Here is a 22216-nt window from a genome sequence, read left to right as displayed (position 1 = left end):
TGCAGTATTTCTTTGGCACATCCCAATAACTAAAACCCACGCTCACTCACTGAGGTCACCCTGCTACCACAGGCATCGCATATAACGTGACCCCGCTGGGTTATCGGGAACCAGGTTGCCTTGCAATGGCGTAACTAGAAACTACACAGATTTGCCCCAGGGCTCCTCAACTTCAACAAGCATCAGGGCCACCTTGGCCCCCAAACAGCTTGCCAGTGCCACCTTTGGCCAAAGCAGCTTATCTGTACTGTCTTAACCCCAGTCTGCCATCATTGCCTCTTGCCCCCTCCAGCATACACACATTTGTCTCACACCCGACTTAGTACAACCCTGCCTATTTAGTCTTACAAAACTTACTTTTGATGCAGACTATATCTAATTTGATGGGCTTTATATGCCATGAGTATACCCTCTATATTCCATTTATCTCTTAATGACCGACTACACAATTGATCTATGTCAAAGTTGGTTACTGGTCCATTTATCACCTGCAGTCCCAAGCTGTCTGTTGGAAGACTCCATATTATAAACATTCTAGAACAAATCTGTTAAGGGATACATACATTAAACAATAGTTTATCCCTCCAGTTTGTACCACTCGATTGCTTGCTACGGTGATAAGATCACTTTTTTTTTTATACATATCCCCGTTGAGTTATGACATGTGTTAGGTGTGCACCCTGCTCTTATGCTTGTAGGCTTTATATTTTGTTCTTTCTATTCTTCTCATACAACAGATTTTGCCCTTCTTTATATGAATGAAGATTTCCATTGAATCCTCCTTTCCAATCATTTCATCAATAAGTTTGTGAACTACCCACAACATGGATCAAGTCATCAAACCATCCATAATAGTTTGTGGGTACAATGACCAAACCAGATGCAAACTAGAAAAAATGCAGTGAATGCTGTTGGTGTTTGTTGATAATCTGATCCTGACATCGATTAGTACAACTGAAAGGCTCCAAAAAAAGTTCCCCTTTCATCCATATCTACCAAACCGATGTCGCTAACTGTTACAAATATTCGATCGTTTTCATAAAACTGGAAAATTCCTCCTTGATAAATAGAATTGAGGGCATAGTCTGCATTTTTGGACCAGCAAGCTGTCTTTACATTTTTCATCAAAAGGATTGGATTGGGGTAGCTTGTTACTTTATAAATATGTTGAACAAATTGTTTCCCTATATTTTCCTCTGAGTTGCTACCGCTTTGCATCCGAAAATATGTCTGAGAGTAAATGAAATAAAAGCCGCTCTTTTTAATAATTAACTCCCCGTGTTCTATTTCAAAATTGTTCAAGAATGATGGCTTCTTGTGAGATTTCCATTCTTGTATTTTCTGTCCATCAAACTTATGTATCACAGAACCTGGTAGAAGGGAAAAAGGGGGGGATTAAAATAGATTTCAAATTTTGCGTAACTATTATAAAACTACTTGATTATATTCACATTAAAGGGACACTCCAGTCACCATATGCATAGATGTGTGGTCCCTTTTAACTTTTGTTGTGCCCCCCTTGCAAATGCATGGGGGGGGGATTCTGCAGATTTCCCCCATATGCATTTGGCCCTCCCCTTACCCCAGCCTAACTTTCTGTGCGGGAGATGTGTTGAGTGGAACACATCTCCATGCATGTAATATACTTACATCCAATCAGCTCCTGTGCTGATTCAGCAAAAGCTGCATTAAGAGATCTGGTCAGATCCCATGCAGATTTGTGGCAAGTGCTCTCACTAATTTCAGTGGGAGTTGCTTCCAGCCATGAAAGCAGCCAATCAGTGCTCTGATTATCGTCACAGTATATTTAACACAGACAAAATGCTCATTACATTAAAGGCTTATTACTATTACTATTCATATGTAATATGCCTATAATTAAGTATAGCATGAAACGCATTGCTTTCCTTCTGGGCTGTGTACCTGTGCAGCTGTATACAATGTGGTAATAATAAATCTACAATTAAAAAAAACCCCAAATTTTCTGCATACCGTGGAGTTTGAGCCTTTATTCATTGGCTACCGCAGAGATCTCCAGCTTCCTGCTATGTGTGTTATGTACCGATACACATGTTTCGCTATGGTAATTCATTCTCTTGTTTCTTTATATCAGGTTTAATATTCTATATGTACTTACTTTCTCTTAATTGAGGAATTCTCCAGTTACTTCCAGTTACATGAGCAGCTGCTATTTCTTTTGGATATCCTTGATTCTGAGTCTGGCTAATAGCAGCAGAAATTCTTTCTGAAAGCTTACCTTTGTAGGAAATACAAAACATATATTTTAGCACATGGTGATACTGGACGCTGTTACTTCAAAATCACACATCCCTGAATCCATCTGATATTTTTAGACGTTGTTGTAAGCCAGATAGACAATTCTTTAACAAATTGTTTAATTAATAGATCCTAATTTTCAATCTGATGACTTGGATATTTTTATAAATACATACTGTATTATCCACAAATGAAGTAAAGCCTGAGAAGAGTCAGCATGAAAAATGAGCTGACAAGATCGGCCTAGATGGTACTGACCTGTCATTACATTTTGAGTTTCTAACTGATCTCTTGGTGTAAGTAGGTTGTCCCAAGTTAATAGGTGTCTCTTGTTGGCTCTATTTTGCCTAGGCTGACTAGGCCTAGGGTGGCGTTTTGCATAGGGCAGCATTAAAAAGCCACACCCACCACCTGCTCAGATGCCCCTACCCGGAGCTTGCCCTGACATGGATCCCTGGAGTTCTTTCCGGATAGATTTGCGGAAAAAGACAAGCGTTTCTACAGCTTTCTTTCTCCATGAATCTATCTGCATTACTGGCCACCCGATGCACAGAGATGGCATTGTTAAGCTGTTTGGGGACAAAATTATCAGAGACAGTTCAAGTTTGAGCATCTGTAATCTTCCTAGTATAGTTGACATGAATGACTGATTTTGGTGAAAATGGTTGAATTTACACCATTAATTATTTTAAAAATAATAGATAAAACATTTAAAATGGTACACAAAACAGCAAAATATACAATTAGGTACTAGGTATCCAGGCTTAATATACAGAGCAAGAGGTGGCGCTCAAAGAAGAAATGGTGGAACACGTATATTACATTCCCCAAAACCAATATGTTTGTAACTTTTTTAAACTAAGAAAAACAAAAGGATAACAGAAACATGAAAATACCTTGTTCGGGTGGCTGTGGCTTGTACTGTTTCTTCATAATCTAAGGTGATTAAGCAAACAAATAATCATAGATTTAAAGTACACATGACACATAAGCAATGTTGCTTTACAACACAATGATCTATTCCTGACCCTTGTTCCTGATTCCTGATGTTATTATGAACTTTGCTTTTCGAACTCAGTCCTCGGGGCATTAACATAACCAAAACAGGTTTAACCTGCAGAGCAGTTTACAGGATGAATGTGAAAAGACAATCTATGGCCAACATCATATATCATACATAACTAAATTTCCATTATATAGCATTGTGAGAGTAGGTTCTCACCCTATTGAGAGTGTGCCTTGACGTGGGGGTGAGCTTAATTATGCTTTGGCCAATTCATATAACCAAAACCTCTCATTTATATTATGTTTATATATTTGTTGCCAACTTTATTAGGGTAAGAAGCGCAGACAGTTTTTGTTTTTTGTATACATTGTACAGCCAATATACTGTTTCTTGCTGCATGCTTACACCTGTTTGGTAGGCCTCGTATTACACATTTATATTATTTGAGCCTGAGACTAGCTTAGCGCACCAACATTTTTTCTTTTCCCTATAGCATTGTGTAAACAAGATAATCTACATTTGTTTACATTCATAGCCTACACACAGTCTACATCAAAATACATCGACAGCATCAAAATGGTATAATGCCATAAAGTTACCTTTTTTATTAAAAGCTGAAGTTGAATCTTGACTTCCCAGCAAGGGTCCATGCTGTCAACATTTCCAAAATCTGCAGGTTGGAAGAAATCCTCGGGATCATCCCTAAGCAAACAGGCAATATTGCTTCTTGTGTAGGTTTCACGTAGCTAGGTATGGAATCAATGTGAGAAGTTTTTAGGAAGTGTTTTGAGAAGCACAAAATGCTTAACAAGCTAATATTCTGGCCAACTGTTTGCCTAGAGATCACAGCAAAAAACATCAAAATACTGCATTTTTTTTTTAAAAAAAGGAAAATTTAATTATCTAACCCAGGCCTACACGACTTGAGGCCCTTGAGGGCCACAAACAGACCTGGAATTATGTGTACCCCTGCCTGAAAGCAAGGGGTTTCATGATTTTTTAACTGAGAAGCTTGTGGTTAATATCCCCTTGTACCTCATTTCATGCTGTAGCATTTCTAGCAACACAAGTAACAAGATATAATTCAGTAAAAGTATAGAAATAAAAAGCTTCACCCATTCCACCATTAAATATTCTGTAATGATATTTTATTCTCTTATCAACAAACTTATTTAAACAGACATTTAAACCTGAAATTAATTATTTTTTATGTATATATATGTATATTGTTACACAATTTTAACTTAGAAAGCTCTTAACAGTACAAACAGAAGGTGGGCAGAGTCTGCAAACAATGGTGTTTAATGTAGTTATATTTGTTTCTAGTTTTACAGTTCCAAGTTGCGTCGTTAGAGTATACTGCTTTTTTTGATGTTGACAAACTTTGTAGTCTTAGCAAACTGAAAATCCTTTTATAGCCTTACTTCCTTGTAATTGTTCTCTACGTCCTGCATGTTGCTTCAGGAAGAAACAGAACTAGCATTCCCTCCTATTAAATCTGTATTGCAAGCCACAATTAAGTAAGTAATCAGTAATCACCCAAATAAAAATGAAAGTATCTGATGCCTGCTCTTTTATTGCATGTGCAGTAATTATTACATCTGGATTTTTTTACCTTACTTGTTTTACTCTAGGATTGCCAGACTCATGCTTTGGACCACTGTAAAATGGATCATATTTTGGATCACACAGAAGAAAAAAGGAAAATGTATAGACTAACTTGGAACAACTTGTGGGGATGACAAAGATATGGACAGGCTTTTTCGATGCACAGACCTCCCAACAAAGAACTTATTACCCCACAAAGAACTGTGTGACCCCTTAGAATTGTGGGTCAACTAGATATCTCCAAGTCATCCTTTCCCTAATTGTTCCAAAGAAAAAAGTAACAAGGAGCAGCTTGCAGGGATGATACAAGTACCATTGGTCAAGCATAGTTTAGGATTCTTAATAATTTCAATTTGTGGACCAGGCCTGGACTGGCCAACTTGGCGGCTGGCTGACCGAGCCAATGCTGGAGTGGCAGATCGATTGTTGCAGCGTGTGCCGTATATATACCTGGCGGCATGCTACCTTAGCATAGAAAGATTAAGTGCGGCCCCACATATCCAGCAATCAGCTGCACATATGTCATATATATATGAAAATATGAACCACCTATAAGAAAATCTATTTACTTATGGCTATACTAAGCCACTCTGTATTGCACAGTATTGAAAGTGTTATTTTTTTCCCTGTACTTCCTGGTCGACTATTTTGCATAAAAAGAAGTTGTAACTTGTGCTAGTCCGTAGGGATTTTCCCTCTAACAAGGAAATAATCATCTTAATTATAACAGAAATACATAAACTCCTTGCACCTCCTTTCCCAGAACAGACAGAGAAATTTCCTCAGTATACTGTAACATGTTTGGCAACTTTATTAAAGGGGCACTCCAACCATCATGTGCACTTACAATAGTATTGTAAATGTATATAAATGAATACTAGACATGTGCAAGTGGGCCAAAAATTATCCGGACAAATTTCTCGGTTTGTTTTTGGCCCATTCATTCTGTGCACATTACATTCGGCCGAAAAATCGGGGGCATTAATAATTTGGGGAGGGAATTTGTTTCCCGGTGCCCAGACTCTCGTTCGTTCTATCTTCAATATTTAATCTTCTTTCTTTGTCCGCATCTCCACCAACATAACCCGCCAACTTCCGCCTAAGTGGCACAGAACCTCATCTGTCATGTCAGGGTGGCCAGCGGCACCTAAACAAAGAAGATCTTCACCTAAACTATGTACCTATTTTAAACACATAACCTTTGGAAAAAGGAGCATAAAGTATTTTTTTTGTTAAATCTCATACTTTCACTGACCCTGGGGGTTTGTATCTACACATGTCCTGCCCACCTTGCTCCTTTTATTGGCTCGGGAGAGGGGTTTCCTGATGAGAGGCAAATGTTAGTTACCCATGGTGGTAGTAGCTACAGACCTGCATGTACCTGCGCAGCTTCTGAACTTTAGTTTACAATAGCCGGGGTGGTAAAGATTAGCCACAACTGCACCAGGCTAGATTGTAAGCTCATAAAAGCAGGGCCCTCTCCTTTTTTTGTAAAAGTTTGTTATTGTGATTTTCCACGGATTATACCAGCGCTATGGAATCTGCTGGCGTTATATAAATAAATGTAATAGTGTTCAGCCAGTAATGGCTCATTGTATATGATGGGAGCTGCAGTTAGTGCGTAGTGTCGGCCACCACAACCCCGGTCTATAACTACAATATCCACGAAATTCAGCAGTCAACAAAAGTCAGTGTTTGTACCGTCAGTGTTTATAGCCCCCTCCCCCAATCTACGGTTTCTATTCCTACTATTGCTGGCTCAACATCAAGGTTGAGTTGCAAAAGTTCACGCTGTGTTTATTACAAAAAAAGAAGGTAAATAGACAGGAGTTAAAAAAAAAAAAAAAGCTCATAAAGGCCTGGAACACAAAAGGGCACTTGGTACTTTCCCAGTGGTTGTGATAACATTTGGGCATTCAGCCAACTAAATGGATATCTAAAAATTGAACACCATTGCAAGTGCAATTTACAACATTATTCAGTGCTGCTGTCGAAACACAGCACTTGGTGTATTTCTGTTCAATTTTTTAGATATCATGGTAATAAAGAACATTCTTTTATTGAGATGAGCCTGCTTCAACAAGCCCGTGAGTGCATTCTATACCTTATATACCACCCACATCTAGACATAATGTCTAAACATATTACACTATTATATTCTTTTTGTTTTATTTGAACCTCATTATTTTTCTGCTGTTTGGTCTGGATATAGGAGAGTGTATATAGTGGTTTCACTGATATTATCCATATACATAATATATTCTAGTTAACCTACTCCAAACAGCCTACTGCTTATTCCTCCCCTGCTGTTTCTGCTCTTTCTGGCCTCTTTAAATATCCAGTGCCTCCTCTTCCACCCCTCCGGATGCCCATTAATCTACAGCTACATTCTTTTTGTGGATTAAGGTTAAAAACAAGATAGGCTCCCAGCCACTCCTAATATCCAACAATTTTGTTTCACTTTTATTCTGTGCTGAAATGAAACTCTTCAATCCAGACACACAGATGGACACCGTATCCAACATGTTTTTAAGTGTAAACTGGTGTATTTTAAGTACAATGCACAGGTCACCCAGCTTGGGCTCTCCTGCTGGTGCCTATAATAAAACATATTGCGTTTCTTATATGTACAACAAATAAATACGTTGCATAGTTTGCATGTCTGCACAACACCTATCGGGTTGGGATCTAAACCACCAGAGACTAAACTCATATTTTCTTCTGAAGGCTTGTTTCTTGTAGTATCTACGACCGCTGCCAACTTTCTGGTTGCAGATTGATTTGAGAATTTTCCCATTTCTATATCCATGCATATTTTTATTTATTTATTTAGTACTAACAGATGCACTTTACACGGTATAATAACATGATAGATACAATAAGTGCAATCATGTAACAAACCGTGGGTGTACTGACATAACATCACACAAAAGCATATAGACACAATAAAAAAAAACAAAAACATACAGATTCTGCTCCTATTTTTTTTTTTTTTTACCATATAGACTATAAAATGTAAAAAAAAAAAATCTTGGAATTCTTGTCTCTTGCAGCCAGGAACACTGCAGACAACTAAGTAAAGAAATCAAGGAAAATGAGAAGTAGATAAGGCATATGCAACTAGGAATAAAAGGGTTAAAGAGGCATGAAAGGCGACAAAAGATGGATAATAGGGATGTTAATGCTTCAGTCAGTGTTCTCTCTAGCAAGCATATGCATGAGGACTATAACACCCATCATGCTAACTGAGCTTATGGGTAGTTGTAGTGCACTGGAGCTGGAATGCCAGAGTGTATCCCTGTCCCTTCACAAATGTATAATAAAAAATGCAGCATACCTGTTTAAGTTCATTTGTGAAGTAAATATATGTGACGGCAACAAAAACAGACTGAAGCAGTACAGCAGCTATTAATACAATTCCACATGGGGGCACTGGGCTGGAGCTGGTTGCAGACATGATCAGTTTGTGGACCTGACTTAAGAGAGAGGAAAACAAACTCCGGTTTTGTTCACAAAGTGTAGGTGGAGCTTTCGTTTTAGCTACGTACAGATTTTCAAGAAACATTGTAACCTTTGAGCTTCCTTAATCGATGTTGGCGGTTTACAAGACTTGCTGTTTATGTTGAACTCCTCTAGTAGAAAGGGATTTTCTATATGTTCTTGCTCTACAGCTTTACACAGAGTGGGCATACTCTTAGGGTGACACAGTGTACCGTATTTACTCGATTATAAGATGACCCTGATTATAAGACAACTCCGCAAAATATGAATATTAATTTAGGGAAAAAAAGAAAAAGCCTGAATATAAAACTAGGTTATAGGAAAAGAAGTTTTACTAGTAAATATTAATTCACATGTAAAACTCTTTTTTTCATATTTAATTAAAACTATGATTGAGAAAAATGCATTTTTTGTTTTTATTTCCTTTTTTGCTAACCTGCCCCCTAGTTATGCACATCTGCCCCTGGCTTGCCACTGTGCCCCCAGATATGCCACTCTGCCTCCCTTGTATGTCACTGTGCTCCACACATATGCCTTATACCCCCTATTTGCCACTCTGCCTCCCTTGTATGCCACTGTGCACCCCCAGATATGCCTTATACCTCCTATTTGCCACTCTGCCTCTCTGATATGCCTTATACCCCCTATATGCCACTCTGCCTCCCAAATAAGCCTTATACCCCCCTGTATGCCACTCTACCCCCCCCATATATGCATTATACCCCCTGTTTTCCACCCGGTATGACTATCACACCTTTGACCTGAACCCCCTGTTTTCCACCCGTATGTCTTTATCCTGCATGTCTCCATACCCTGATCTCAAAGGGTTAAATTTGGTGCCCTCTAGTCTAGCTTAATTGCATTTGTTAGCCAAGATGTGAAACATCTGCCTCCTGTATGCAATCACCTTATCTGACCACTGGTGAGGCAGCCCTATAAATTCCTAGGCCTCACTTAGAAACAAGCTTGCTTGGAAATGTAGCTGCTGTGGTCTTACCCCAAGCAGACTCTTCATAAGTGGGCAGTTAAGAGTTACACTGGAGGGAAACTACATACCAAGTACCACTGCAGAAAGCAGGATTTCACCCACACCGCACCCCTCCTGTGGAATTCCCTTCCCCGTTCTGTTCAGAGTTTCTGCCTCATATGCAACTTTTCGAAACCTCTCTGAAAACCCACCTGTTCAGGGAAGCGTAAAACATTCCTTCCCAGTACTCCCAACCATCATCATAATCAGGCCATCTGAACAATCAACAGCTTCAACACATCATTGGAACCAGATCAACTCATCCCCATCCAAGCAGTCCTCGCCTATTGTCTCACTTCCCCCTCAACCACCGATTAGATTGTAAGCTCGCAAGAGCAGGGCCCTCTTCTCCTTTGTACCAGTTTATTGTATGTGGTTTTGTATGTGAACTTGTTCTACTGACTGTAACAGCGCTGCAGAATCTGCCGGCGCTTTATAAATAAATGTAATTTATATGCCGCTCTGCCTCCTTGATATGCCTTATATATCAGCATTTAGGATAGACCGCAGAGAAGAGCGTTGAGACATTGAAATTCCAACCAGAAGAGTGTTGCAATAGTCAAGACGGGAAATGATAAGTGAATGAACTAGAGTTTTTGTGAATCCTTGAGTGATGAATGAGCGTATGCAAGTGATTTTTTTTGAGGTGCAAGCGGCAGGATCTGGTAAGGGACTGAATATGCGGGAGGAAAATACCAAAAAGGCATCAGGCTTAGTTAATGGGAGAGATAATCTTGTTGTTAATGGTGATGGAGAATTCAGGTACTGGGGTGGAGATGGTTTGCGGATTTGCTCCACTACGTGAATCAGCCAGTGTCAAGTATTCCCATTGACATCAATGGAAGCAATTTCTGCACTGCAATTTCAGACCCTTGTGACGTTTGCCATGGAAACACTGAGGCAGTTAACTACTTGTCAGGACATGCAGAATACCCCATGCATTTGCAATGGTGACTACATGATAATTTAAAGGGACCACTCAGCTTGCATATCTATTAAAGTGCATATAATGCCTGGAGTGTCCCTTTAAAATTACCATGTAAAATAAACCGATACAAAACTATACAACAAAAACAAAAAGTTGGCAGTGTGTCTCTTGCATCTGTTGAGTGTGGTTTGGGATGTGGCCAAGTTGGAGTTTTCAAGGGAAACATAATTGCACAATTGCAATTTTCTCCCAAGATTAAAAGAAACAGTTTAATGTTGCTGAAGAAGAATGCATAGTCTGTGTGAGTACATTAATATGCAACCTTCCAAAATGTAGCATGCACTTACTTGAGCGAAAGGTTGTAGCCCTGCTGCAGCAGCTCCCCTTCTCCTCCATGGACATTTATTACCACTGAAGCAGGGACAAATGTATATGTGGGCATTCTGCAAAATCCCCCTATGCATTTGCAAAACTGACATCATGAAAGGGCTATGAAGGTCGAACAAGAATATTTTTAGGGACTTTGTGATTGTCTTCATGCTTACTTTTTACCATCGGCATTGCCAAGTATTGGCACAATTGCATCAAATTCCTTCCTGTCATCATACAAGTATCCTGAGAAAGTGCCTTCATCTGCCCGTATTTGCTTTGTTGAATAAATGTATTCAATGTCTGGGAATGCACATTACCTTTCTCATGCGAATCCAATAAATATAAAAACAGTATGTGCTACAGAGTTTATTGTCTTTACAGCCTGTCATAATGCTTGCAGTGAACACCATGCCTCTGATCACCCTGAGAAGTGTGATCAGCAGCAGGCAAACCTGCTAGGAGCCCCAACCAGGGTATCTACCTGATTAGGTTATCAACCCATGCAACATTTATACCATATATTTGCATGCTGGAGATTCAGCCAAACACATCTTATTGATATTCTTACTGTCAGTCGGCTCCAGCAATGGCTCAGTGAACAGTACAGCATGGGTCTATTTCATAGGAGCACTTTTCTGGCAAGAAATGTAGCACCATGGAGGAACGAGACTTCAGCATCTAAGTCAGATAGGTCTTACTTTTTTTAATTTTCCAATAAATATATATTAAAGTCCTCAAAAAGTATATGCATTTTTCTTTAAAAAAACTTTCCCTTTAAGTTGGATATCCACATAACACAGCAAGTTAACATTTGTAGTTTGTACGATTACTTGTAATTTGGTAAACAATTAAGAAGAAATGAAACTAATATTGTAACAAAGTCGTCATAAATATGGATTGGAGCCCGGGCAAGCATTTGCTTGGCATACAAACACGCCCTCTACCCCAACACTAAAAAAAAAAACACTTACCGACTCTGCAGATTAGGAGCTAACTGTCACCATAGGTAAACTTCAACTATGAGAGACAGGATGGGGGGAAAGAATTCAGGAAATCACATTGTAGGATTTCTAATGAATTCATTGGTAAATTCCTCAGTAAAATAAGTATTTGGTCACCTACAAACAAGCAAGATATCTGGCTCTCACAGACCTGTAACATCTTCTTTAAGAGTCTCCTCTGTCCTCCACTCGTTACCTGTATTAATGGTACTTTTTTGAACTTGTTATCAGTATAAAAGACACCTGTCCACAACTTCAAACCAACCCCAAACCCCACTATGGCCAAGACCAAAGACCTGTCGAAGGACACCAGAAACACAATTGTAGACCTGCACCAGGCTGGGAAGACTGAATCTGCAATAGGCAAGCAGCTTAGTGTGAAGAAATCAACTGTGGGAGCAATTATTCGAAAATGGAAGACATATCTGACCAACTGACCATCAGTAACACACTACACAAATCATGCAGCGCCAGACGTGTGTCCCCCTGCTTAAGCCAGTACATGTCCGGGCCTGCCTGAAGTTTGCTAGAGAGCATTTGGATGATCCAGAAGAGGATTGGGCGAATGTCATATTGTCAGATGAAACGAAGGTAGAACTTTTTGGTAGAAACTCAACTCGTCGTGTTTGGAGGAGAAAGAATGCTGAGTTGCATCCAAAGAACACCATACCTACGGTGAAGCATGGGGGTGGAAACATCCCGCTTTGGGGCTGTTTTTCAGCAAAGGGACCAGGACGACTGATCCGTGTAAAGGAAAGAATGAATGGGGCCATGTATCGTGAGATTTTGAGTGAAAACCTCCTTCCATCAGCAAGGGCATTGAAGATGAAACTTGGCTGGGTCTTTCAGCATGACAATGATCCCAAACACACCGCCCGGGCAACGAAGGAGTGGCTTCGTAAGAAGCATTTCAAGGTCCTGGAGTGGCCTAGCCAGTCTCCAGATCTCAACCCCATAGAAAACCTTTGGAGGGAGTTGAAAGTCCGTGTTGCCCAGCAACAGCCCCAAAACATCACTGCTCTAGAGGAGATCTGCATGGAGGAATGGTCCAAAATACCAGCAAGTGTGTGTGAAAACCTTGTGAAGACTTACAGAAAATGTTTGACCTCTGTCATTGCCAACAAAGGGTATATAACAAAGTATTGATATGAACTTTTGTTATTGACCAAAAACTTATTTTCCACCATAATTTGCAAATAAATTCTTTAAAAATCAGACAATGTGATTTATGGACTTTGTTGTCTCATTCTGTCTCTCATAGTTGAAGTGTACCTATGGTGAATATTACAGGCCTCTCTCATCTTTGTAAGTGGGAAAACTGGCACAATTGGTGGCTGACTAAATACTTTTTTGCCCCACTGTATATCGTAGTTAACAAATATATTCATGTTTTTATTATCCAGGAAGAATACATGTCCTTGCCAGTCATTCTGTTGTTTATGATAATACTTTATTGTACCTTACTTAATCTCTGACCGTTTACCAAGACCGTTTACAGTGTTGTTTTTTTGAACAGTGTTTTCCTCATTGCGCACTTACCTTTGAATGAGAGTGAGTTTATTATAAAGAGGATAAATCCGTTTCTGTTAAAATATCCTATAAAATATTCAAGGATACTAAATAGTTCTAGATTTGCATTTTTTGTTTTCAGGCATATCAGCCATTTGTATGTGTTGTAACTCTGTTATTTTAGCCTAATCTCCTGGACATGAAGAGTCTGAAAATTGCATTTATTGCAGATTATAGTACAGTTTTCTTTAACCTAATTCTCATAATTTGATGCAAAATAGGAGTTACCCACGGAGCGGAAGCACAGAACCCCTATAAGAATTAAAGAAACTTTGCTGATAGCTAAGTAATTCTTAAATCAAGCCAGCTGCAAGGAATATTTGTGATGTGTTGACAAAATGTCATACTCCATTGGCGGAAACAAAATTTCTTGAAAAAAAGTATATAGATAAAAACATAATAAATGAAGTATATTGAAAACTATTACTTTAAAAAAATTAAAGTGTAAAAAAAAAGGCAAAGATTATCTTGCACCTTTTCCCGTAAATCCTAGGGCCAGCCCTGAGCACACCCTTAATTTAAATACATAGTAAAAAATAAAGTCTGCTTCATCTAGAAACCTGGCACATGGTATTGCACATAAAAATGAAACTGAAAGCAATTTCTTCATTTCACAATGTGTTATTGTCCCAGACATTGACTAGAAATTAACCAGCTATGCTAGTCTTTAAAACCTACTAAATTAATAGTTGAGTTCTTTCAGAAAAAATAGGGCTTTCATTTGAAACCATAGAAACATGCAAAAAATAATAAATACATAATAATAAATTAATAATAAAAACAATTTTTTGGCAACTTTCTTTGAATTACTCCTACACAATTTATGCCACTGATGAACAAAGATCAAATGTATGATATGCAACATACCATGATTACAGAAATGCCCCACATACTTTTTTTTATGTTCAAGAGGGCCACATCCATCCATTACATAGTACCCTGTAGGATAGTATTTGTAATACTTCTGGCTTAAGGGTTTTAGGGGTAGTGGGGTGGGGAGTTATACTTTTTAAATTAGCAAAGAATGTATGGACTATTATAGGTCTATCATAAGCCACTGGTTAATGGTTTGGCTAGTAGCATAAACTGGCAACTGTCTTAATCAACTAAACGCTAGACAGGAACAGGGAAAAAATGGCGGTTGCAGTCCCTGTAATACACTACAGTAGTTACTACAGCTTCTCCAATCCATCCTGCAACGGTACATTTTCTGCACTAAAATAAACAAATAAATATTAATTAACTTGCAGTATGGTAGGTGAGCAATGAGCAACAATCTCAGCCTCTGCTAAGCTGTCACTGTCTCACATTCCAACTCCCATCAGTCTGTAACTGCTGCTACTGCCAAGTTAAAATGGCATCAGCACATTATATATCTAATGCTTGTCCAATGAAAAAAAGTAAAGAAAACTCCCTCAGGTTCTTGGACCCATCAATCATAGCCATAACCAAAGAGACCCCCCCCCCCATTTTTTTGGCTACTTCTATCAATCATTGGCCAAAAAGGCTTAGCAGCTACACGTGGCAAGGAATAGACAAATCATGACAAGTTTTTTTAGTTTATTTTTGTCAGAACGACATTTGTGGGCTTCCCTGACACCTTCTAGACTCACCTTTAACTATAGAGATTAAATAAAAATGCCACTGGTAGGGTGACCACATTGGCCATGTTCTCCAGGACACATATTTGTATTAAACTTAAAAAATAGTCTAACCTACAGATTAATCTGATTTGGGATTTTGTGTAATTGCTGGATTAATATGGGTCTTTTAGTAGCTTTGGTTGCTGGGGTGGGGCTATGACAAGCTTGCTTGGAAATGTAGCTGCTGTGGCCTTACCCCAAGTGGGCTCTTCATAAGTGGGCAGTTAAGAGTTAAACTGGACTATCCAGACATCCATCCCTGGTCTTCATGCTTTCATCCAACTCCACCGGCAATCACTAATGTCTGCCATATCTCCTTCTCTTACAGGTATGACTATCACACCTTTCACCTGAACCCCTCATTTCCTGCTGTTACCCCTGTTTTCCACCCGTATGTCTTTATCCTGCATGTCTCCATACCCTGTTGCTCTCAAAGGGTAACATTTGGTGCCCTCTAGTCTAGCTTAATTGCATTTAATAGCCAATGTGTGAAACATCTGCCTCCTGTATGCAATCACCTTATCTGACCGCATGTGAGGCAGCCCTATAAATTCCTAGGCCTCACTTGGAAACGTAGCTGCTGTGGCCTTACCCCAAGTGGACTCTTCATAAGTGGGCAGTTAAGAATTACAATGGAGTTAAACTGGAGGGAAACGGCAGACCAAGTACCACTGCAGAAAGCAGGATTTCACCCGTGCCGCACCCCTCCTGTGCAATTCCCTTCCCCGTTCCGTTGAGACTTTCTGCCTCATACGCAACTTTCAAAACCTCTCTGAAAACTCACCTGTTCAAGGAAGTGTACAACATTCCTTCCCAGTGCTCCCAACCATCATCACAATCAACAGCTTCAACACATCATCAGAACCAGATCAACTCATCCCCATCCAAGCTGTCCTCTCCTATTGTCTCACTTCCCCCTCAACCACCAACTAGATTGTAAACTTGCAAGAGCAGGGCCCTCCTCTCCTTTGCACCAGTTTGTTATTGTGTGTGTTTTTGTATGTGAAATTATTCTACTGACTGTAACAGCGCTGCAGAATCTGCCACCGCTTTATAAATAAATGTAATGCTATACATTAGGATTATGGCGTTCCTATTGGTCTGGAAGAAGACATTGATTTTCAAAATTGAGGCTGTAGTAAAAGTGCGACAACTGCCATTGAACAACAGAAATACAGTCATATACCAAGCATGTGAGGTAATTTACAAAATAATAATAATCCTTGAATGACCTTAAGTAAGCATGCATGTGTGTATATAAATTATAGGTTCTTAAGTGCAACTCATCATTTTTGGCAGCAAATTCATAATAACACACAAATGACCTGTGTAATTAGTAGTGCGACTCAGGCTACACCATGTTTATTGAGTAGAGTTACCGCAAAGCTCCTTATCTATAGATGAATGTGGATGCTGATAATGCTGTCATTTCAATTGTCGCATATCATTTAGTTTTGTACTCTCATAGCATGTGCTTGGGCCACATCTAGTTTCATTGTAGATTGACTTAATTATAATTTTTCATGTATGCAGACCATGATGAAAAATAGGTGCAGCATAGGCATTAAAGATGCTGTTCCGCCTCTTTTTAAGGCTGATTCTCATCCCCAGATACGTTCTGCAGCATTTGGAGAGAAGTAAAAGAAAGCCATCTGTTTTTTCTCTTTAATGCTCATTGTCTCTTAAAAACTGTTATGGCCAGTGAGTGTGACTGAGTGAAGTGTTCTGTCTTCCCACCCATCACTGCTGGGGCTGCAGGGGACTATTTTATGTTCCTGCTTGGGAAGCCCACTTTGAAATATTGCTTTCCAACAGCTACAAACGTGTGATTATTATCATGGAAGGTTTCACATTCCTTCATTCTTTGTGTATAAGACAACGCTAATCAAATTTACTGTCGCTCCAGAAACATAGAAAACTATTGAATTTGCCATTATTTCAATCCTGACAAACTCTATAAACCTAGTAACATTCCTCCAAACTGTCACGATTTGTGCATGACAGTCCTGATTTTGCCCGTCTATTCTGCTGCCCCACTTTTTGGGAAAGAGGTAAAGCTTGGCAGGATAGCAGAATTTGGTGTCTAATTCACCCGGGGTAGAAGTTGCGAGGTATGTAGTAATGACCCTGTCCTCAGCCAAGCTTCACGTGTCATAGGAAGACTGCAGATGGGCAAGAGGTTAACCAAGTATCTTACATATTATGTTTATAACTCTTAACTGAAATGGGATCTCTCCGTTGTATTCATACCCGTGTCCCAATACCGTATTTGCTCTAAAAAAATACGTCTTATACTCGAGGTTGTCTTATAATCAGACCTCAAATAGAGGTCTGACTACAAGACTAAGATCCAGATCCCCGCAGAGGTGCAGGGGACCTGGAACTTCCTCTCTGGCCGGTACTTCCGCCGGAACATCTATGACTGAGCACCGGAAGGTCACGCAGGCGCTCCGTCATAGATGCCCTGGCGGAAGTACCGGCTAGCAGCAGCGGAGGTTGTCTACGTGCATCCCGCAGATGTCCACCGGCTGCCGCCACTTGACACCAGGATGTCTGAAGCACGGGGGACAACTCTAGGGATGCATCGGTAAGTCGGGTGGAGCATATAGGGGGTATAAGGCATATTGGGGCAGATTGGCAAATGGAGGGGAATAAGGCATATCTAGGGAGCAGAGTGGCATATCAGGGAGGCAGATTGGCATATACAGTAGATATACAGTACACAGAGACAAAAATAAATCATGTCAGAACTTTTTCCACCTTTAATGTGACCTATAACGTGAACAATTAAATTACAAAGCAAGCTGAAATATTATTTTTTTTTTTGGGGGGGGGGACTCACAATAACCTGGTTGCTTAAGTGTGCACACCCTTAAACTAATACTTTGTTGAAGCACCTTTTAATTTTATTACAGCAATCAGTCTTTTTGGGTAGGAGTCTATCAGCATGGCACATCTTGACGTGCCAATATATGCCCATTGGATTCAGGTCTGGGCTCTGGCAGGGCCATTGCAAAATGATAATCTTCTTCTGGTGAAGCCATGCTTTTGTGGATTTGGATGTGTGCTTTGGGTCGTTGTCGTGCTGAAAGGTGAACGTCCTCTTCATCTTCCTAACGGACTCCTGAAAGTTTTGCGCCAAAATTGCCTGGTATTTGGAACTGTTCAGAATTCCCTCCACTCTGTCTAAGGCCCTGGTTCCAGCTGAAGAAAAAAACAGCCCCAAAGCATGATGCTGCCACCACCATGCTTTACTGTGGGTATGGTGTTCTTTGGGTGATGTTTTTGCCCAAACATACCTTTTCGAACTATGGCCAAAAAGTTAATCCTTGGTTTCATCAGACCATAACACATTTCCCCATGTGCTTTTGGGGGACTTGATGTTTGTTTTTTGTAAACTTCAGCCAGGCTTGGATGTTTTTCTTTGTAAGTAAAGGGTTCTGTCCACCCTACCCCATAGCCCATTCATATGAAGAATACGGGAGATTGTTGTCACATGTAGCACACAGCCAGTGTGTGTGTTCAGCTTGTTTAACGATTGAATTGTTCACGTTATAGGTCACATTAACCCCTTCGAGACCGGGACGTACCTGGTACGCCATAGTTACACGGTACCTGCAGGCCAGGACGTAACAGATATGTCATCCCAAAAAAATGGCCACACGTCGCCACAATCGTGTTGATCGCGGGGGTGCTGCTTCCGCTTTCTGCCCAGGTGTCCCGTGGAGAGATTCTGTAGGCTCAAAATGCCTTGGGGTTGTTTGTTGATTGGGTCCCCTCACAAGTGTGGGGACCTGACACAACATTCACCTGCTGCCTGATCGCTCCACGAGAGTGTCAGTGCAGCGCTAACCCCTTCAATGTCGGTTAATACCAGTTTTGTACGGGGCTCTGCTACTGTGGTGTCCAGGCAGGCCAGCAACAGCAAAAAAGAGCCCCCACAAGCTCTTTGATCATTCATACAGGAGCTGCATGGACAGGCCAATATGCCCCTAAATTCCCTGAGCTGGTTTTATGAAATATAGTTTTAGGGGGTTAAAATGAAACATGGGACGTCTACCTTGTCTCAGATGAGACCTGTACCCAACAAACTCATCTGTCAAAATTCCATGCTTGAAAACTGAAATGCACATGTTCCAATTTTGAACCCGCAGTGCCAAAGAGACATGCCCTACCCATGTATATGGGGTATTCCTGTACTCGGGGGGGGGGGGCATCTAAATACAAATCACAAGTTGTTTCAGTATGTTATGTACCCAGGAAAAAAAAAAATACTGTGTTTGGACAGAATGGATTTGTTAAAAATCAAAAGGAAAAAACAAAAACAAAACAAAAACAAAAACACTGCAATGTTTAGGACAGACTGGCACTAAAATGGTTAAATCAAAACTGTTAAAATGCCCCTAGTAAAATACTTTGAGATGTCATCTTTTAAAAAAATATATACTTTTGTTTAGCAGTTTTTCTTTTTCTGGCTGCTTTTGGGGCATAACTCATTTAAAAAAAATCTTGTTTAGAAACAACGATGCGCGTCATTCATATTTAACCCTGTAAGTGTCAAAATAAATGAAGATTCCAGGCACGTAAGGTGTTTCCAAAAACAGGGCCAATACCTAAATACACTTTTGGAGGTTGTCTTCCATTTGCACTGGTTATATATAGTTTTTATAGGTGAAACTGAAAATATTTCCTTTTTTGTAAATTTTCTCCTCATTTTTAGATATTTTTCATACTAAAAGAAGGTTTATATATAAAGTATGGGGTGCACTAAAAGAGTCAGCGGGCAATCAGAGTTGAATAAAGTCATAGCAAAAGCACAAAAACCATGCAAACATGGTGAAAAAACCCCAGTCCTGAAGGGGTTAAAGGTGAAAAAAGTTCTGACATGATTCATCTATGTCTCATTCTTTAACATCAAAAGAACATGGCATTTTAACAGGGGCCTGTAGACTTTATATCCATTGTAGAGGGGTATATATGGGATATCTGGGGGGCAGGTTGGCATATCAGAGAGGCAGAGTGGCATATAGGGGGTTATAGTGCATATCTGGGGGCAAAGTTGCAAGCTGTGGGGCAGATGTGCATAACTGGGGGCAGGTAGGCACATAAAAAGAAATAAAAACCAAAAATGCATTTTTCTCAATCATAGTTTTTATTAAATATTAAAAAATAGTTTACATGTGAATATTTACTAATAGCACTTTTTTCTTATAGGGTAGTTTTATATTCAGGATTTTTCTTTTTTCTGAATGAATATTCAAATTTTGGGGGGTTGTCTTTTAATTAGGGTCATCTTATAATCATAAAGTACGGTATTTAAATGCATGGTTACAAATATTTAAAATATCATATAACTAACATTTACAACGCTATCGCAATTAGATTGCCAGCAGTTTTAGGTTATTAAAGTTTTATTCGCCTGAAGCCTGTTAGACAATGGGAATTCTCGAAATGCCAGTAGCCGATTTCTTTTTTCACAAAAGTTTCCTTGTTGCTTAGGACTTTTTTTTTTTTGCAGGTTATGTGCAGCGGCACAAAATTCCACCAAAACATGTTCACCCACATCTCGAGATTACGGAAATGCCCCACATGCATTTATATACACACATTGTTTTTTTTTTGTTTTTTTTAGCCTTTCTGGAAACTTTTTCATGAACTCAACACAAAAGTGATGCAGAGGTCTGACATGCATTGTCAGGAAGGGCAGTAATAGTCCTAATAACTTTTTTTTTTTTTTTTTTTTTAGCAGATTCAGTACCATTTCTGTAGGCAGAAGGGGGGGGGTTCTGCAAGAAAAACGGCTACTGCAAATTTTTATCTATTGAAGATTGCAGCACTGGGGTGGAATTGGACAATATGAGAGACTTGTGCACAAGGCCACAATTTCAGAAGACTTAATTTACTGGGGGTGGTGGATTTGTGGAACAGCTTCCAGCAGAAGAAACTTGAGGTCCACAGAACCTCCGAGATTTGTACTTCTTTTTAGTATAATAAAATCTTAAAAAAAAAAAAAAAAAAACTTTTAGGAAGTGGAACCTGGACGCCAGCATCATGCCAGATATTGGCTTGTCACATTAGACACATCAGATATTGGCTCAATATTTCATGCTGTCAAAGTGGCTTTGACAGAGACATCTTGTGGAGGGCAATGGACAGGTTACAGTGAATGGGGATTGGAGGGTATGAAAGGATATAGCTCAGAGTTATTACTTTTAGAGGCAGTCATGTGATCACTGTGATTGGTCATCACAGTGATCACATGAATCTTCTGGGTTCATGCGGTACTGCAGGCAGTCCCCTGACGTGAGAACAGGCCAGATGTGGCATGCTTCGGAATATGCTGCTGTATTTTCTATTGGACATACTTGTATCTCCTGTATGCATTTTATGAGTGTAACAATATGTACATATGGTACGGGAGGGGTTAATATCAAATGTAATTGACACTCCCATGCTTGTACTTAGACAAATAGTAATATCATACTGTGCATCTTGTATGCATTATAAGGTTATGAACTAGAGTTATTGTTCTCCTTTATATTTAAAGCCAGAGGATTGCAAAACCTTAAACGCCTTGACTGCTATATCAGCTAATTTCATCGACTGAGGTTTACGTAATGTAATTGATACTGAGATAGCAAGACTGATCAACACAGAGAGTTAACGTGCCAGAAAAGGAGGAGGAAAGTGAAGGTAAGGGTAATACTTGAGGGCAGCTGAGGCCTAACAACTCTCAGGCCAGGAGGGAAAAACAACCCAATATCACACTACTATTAATGGGTTAATGTAGAAAAAGTCAGTGGTGTATAAGGGCCACTCAATGACGGTGTCACCAAGCCCCTCCCCTCTCAGTTTTTCATTCCTGATGCCTGGCATGTCATGGGGTTAAACAAGGTTAGAAAGCGACCAACAATTCTTCACTCAAATGGTGTTGCTGCAATGCCTCAACATCAAGACTTTCAGCAACACAAAACAAATGTAAAGCGCTGACATCGGGGGCAGTCTCACTTAAGTCAGTGGGCAGTCTGACATTGCAGGAAACACCTCTATTTAACAGAGAAATGGGCGGGAAGATGGGGGCGTCAAGACCCTGCTCCAGCAACAAGGAGAATTCGGGTGTTGACCAGGAAAGCAGCGTGGTTTTTTCACACAAATTGTAATTCAGGTACGAAATTACAGCTCCTGGTATATGTCACTGTCAAACAACACCCCAATATGTGGTCAACATCTCCTAAGTCCAGTGATACCACAGGGGCTGGTCTGGCCTACTGGGATACAGGAAAT

General features: G+C 39.8%; 1 protein-coding gene across 1 annotated transcript; it reads right to left on the bottom strand.

The window, feature by feature from the left end:
• Positions 1–700: 700 nt before the first annotated feature.
• Positions 701–8365, bottom strand: TNFSF10 (TNF superfamily member 10). The gene is made up of 5 exons (XM_053460584.1): positions 8229–8365; positions 3883–4029; positions 3174–3213; positions 2138–2257; positions 701–1370 (listed from the first exon to the last, which is right to left on the bottom strand). The coding sequence occupies exons 1-5, from the start codon at positions 8346–8348 to the stop codon at positions 946–948; spliced, it is 852 nt and encodes a 283-aa protein (XP_053316559.1). The 5' UTR covers positions 8349–8365; the 3' UTR covers positions 701–945.
• Positions 8366–22216: the final 13851 nt, after the last annotated feature.

Source organism: Spea bombifrons, chromosome 3 (genome assembly GCF_027358695.1).
Source record: "Spea bombifrons isolate aSpeBom1 chromosome 3, aSpeBom1.2.pri, whole genome shotgun sequence".
In the NCBI taxonomy this organism is placed as follows: Eukaryota; Metazoa; Chordata; class Amphibia; order Anura; family Pelobatidae; genus Spea; species Spea bombifrons.
Note: the sequence above shows the minus strand (reverse complement) of the source record. Positions and strands in the feature narration are given on the sequence as shown.

Bases quoted from the DNA above. Each gene is read 5' to 3' on its own strand.
- TNFSF10 (XM_053460584.1), bottom strand. From the start codon at position 8,348: ATGTCTGCAACCAGCTCCAGCCCAGTGCCCCCATGTGGAATTGTATTA. The intron at 4,030-8,228 runs GTATGCTGCATT...TTCCATACCTAG, and splicing joins TCACAAATGAACTTAAACAG to CTACGTGAAACCTACACAAG. The intron at 2,258-3,173 runs GTATTTTCATGT...TTTCCTACAAAG, and splicing joins GCCACAGCCACCCGAACAAG to GTAAGCTTTCAGAAAGAATT.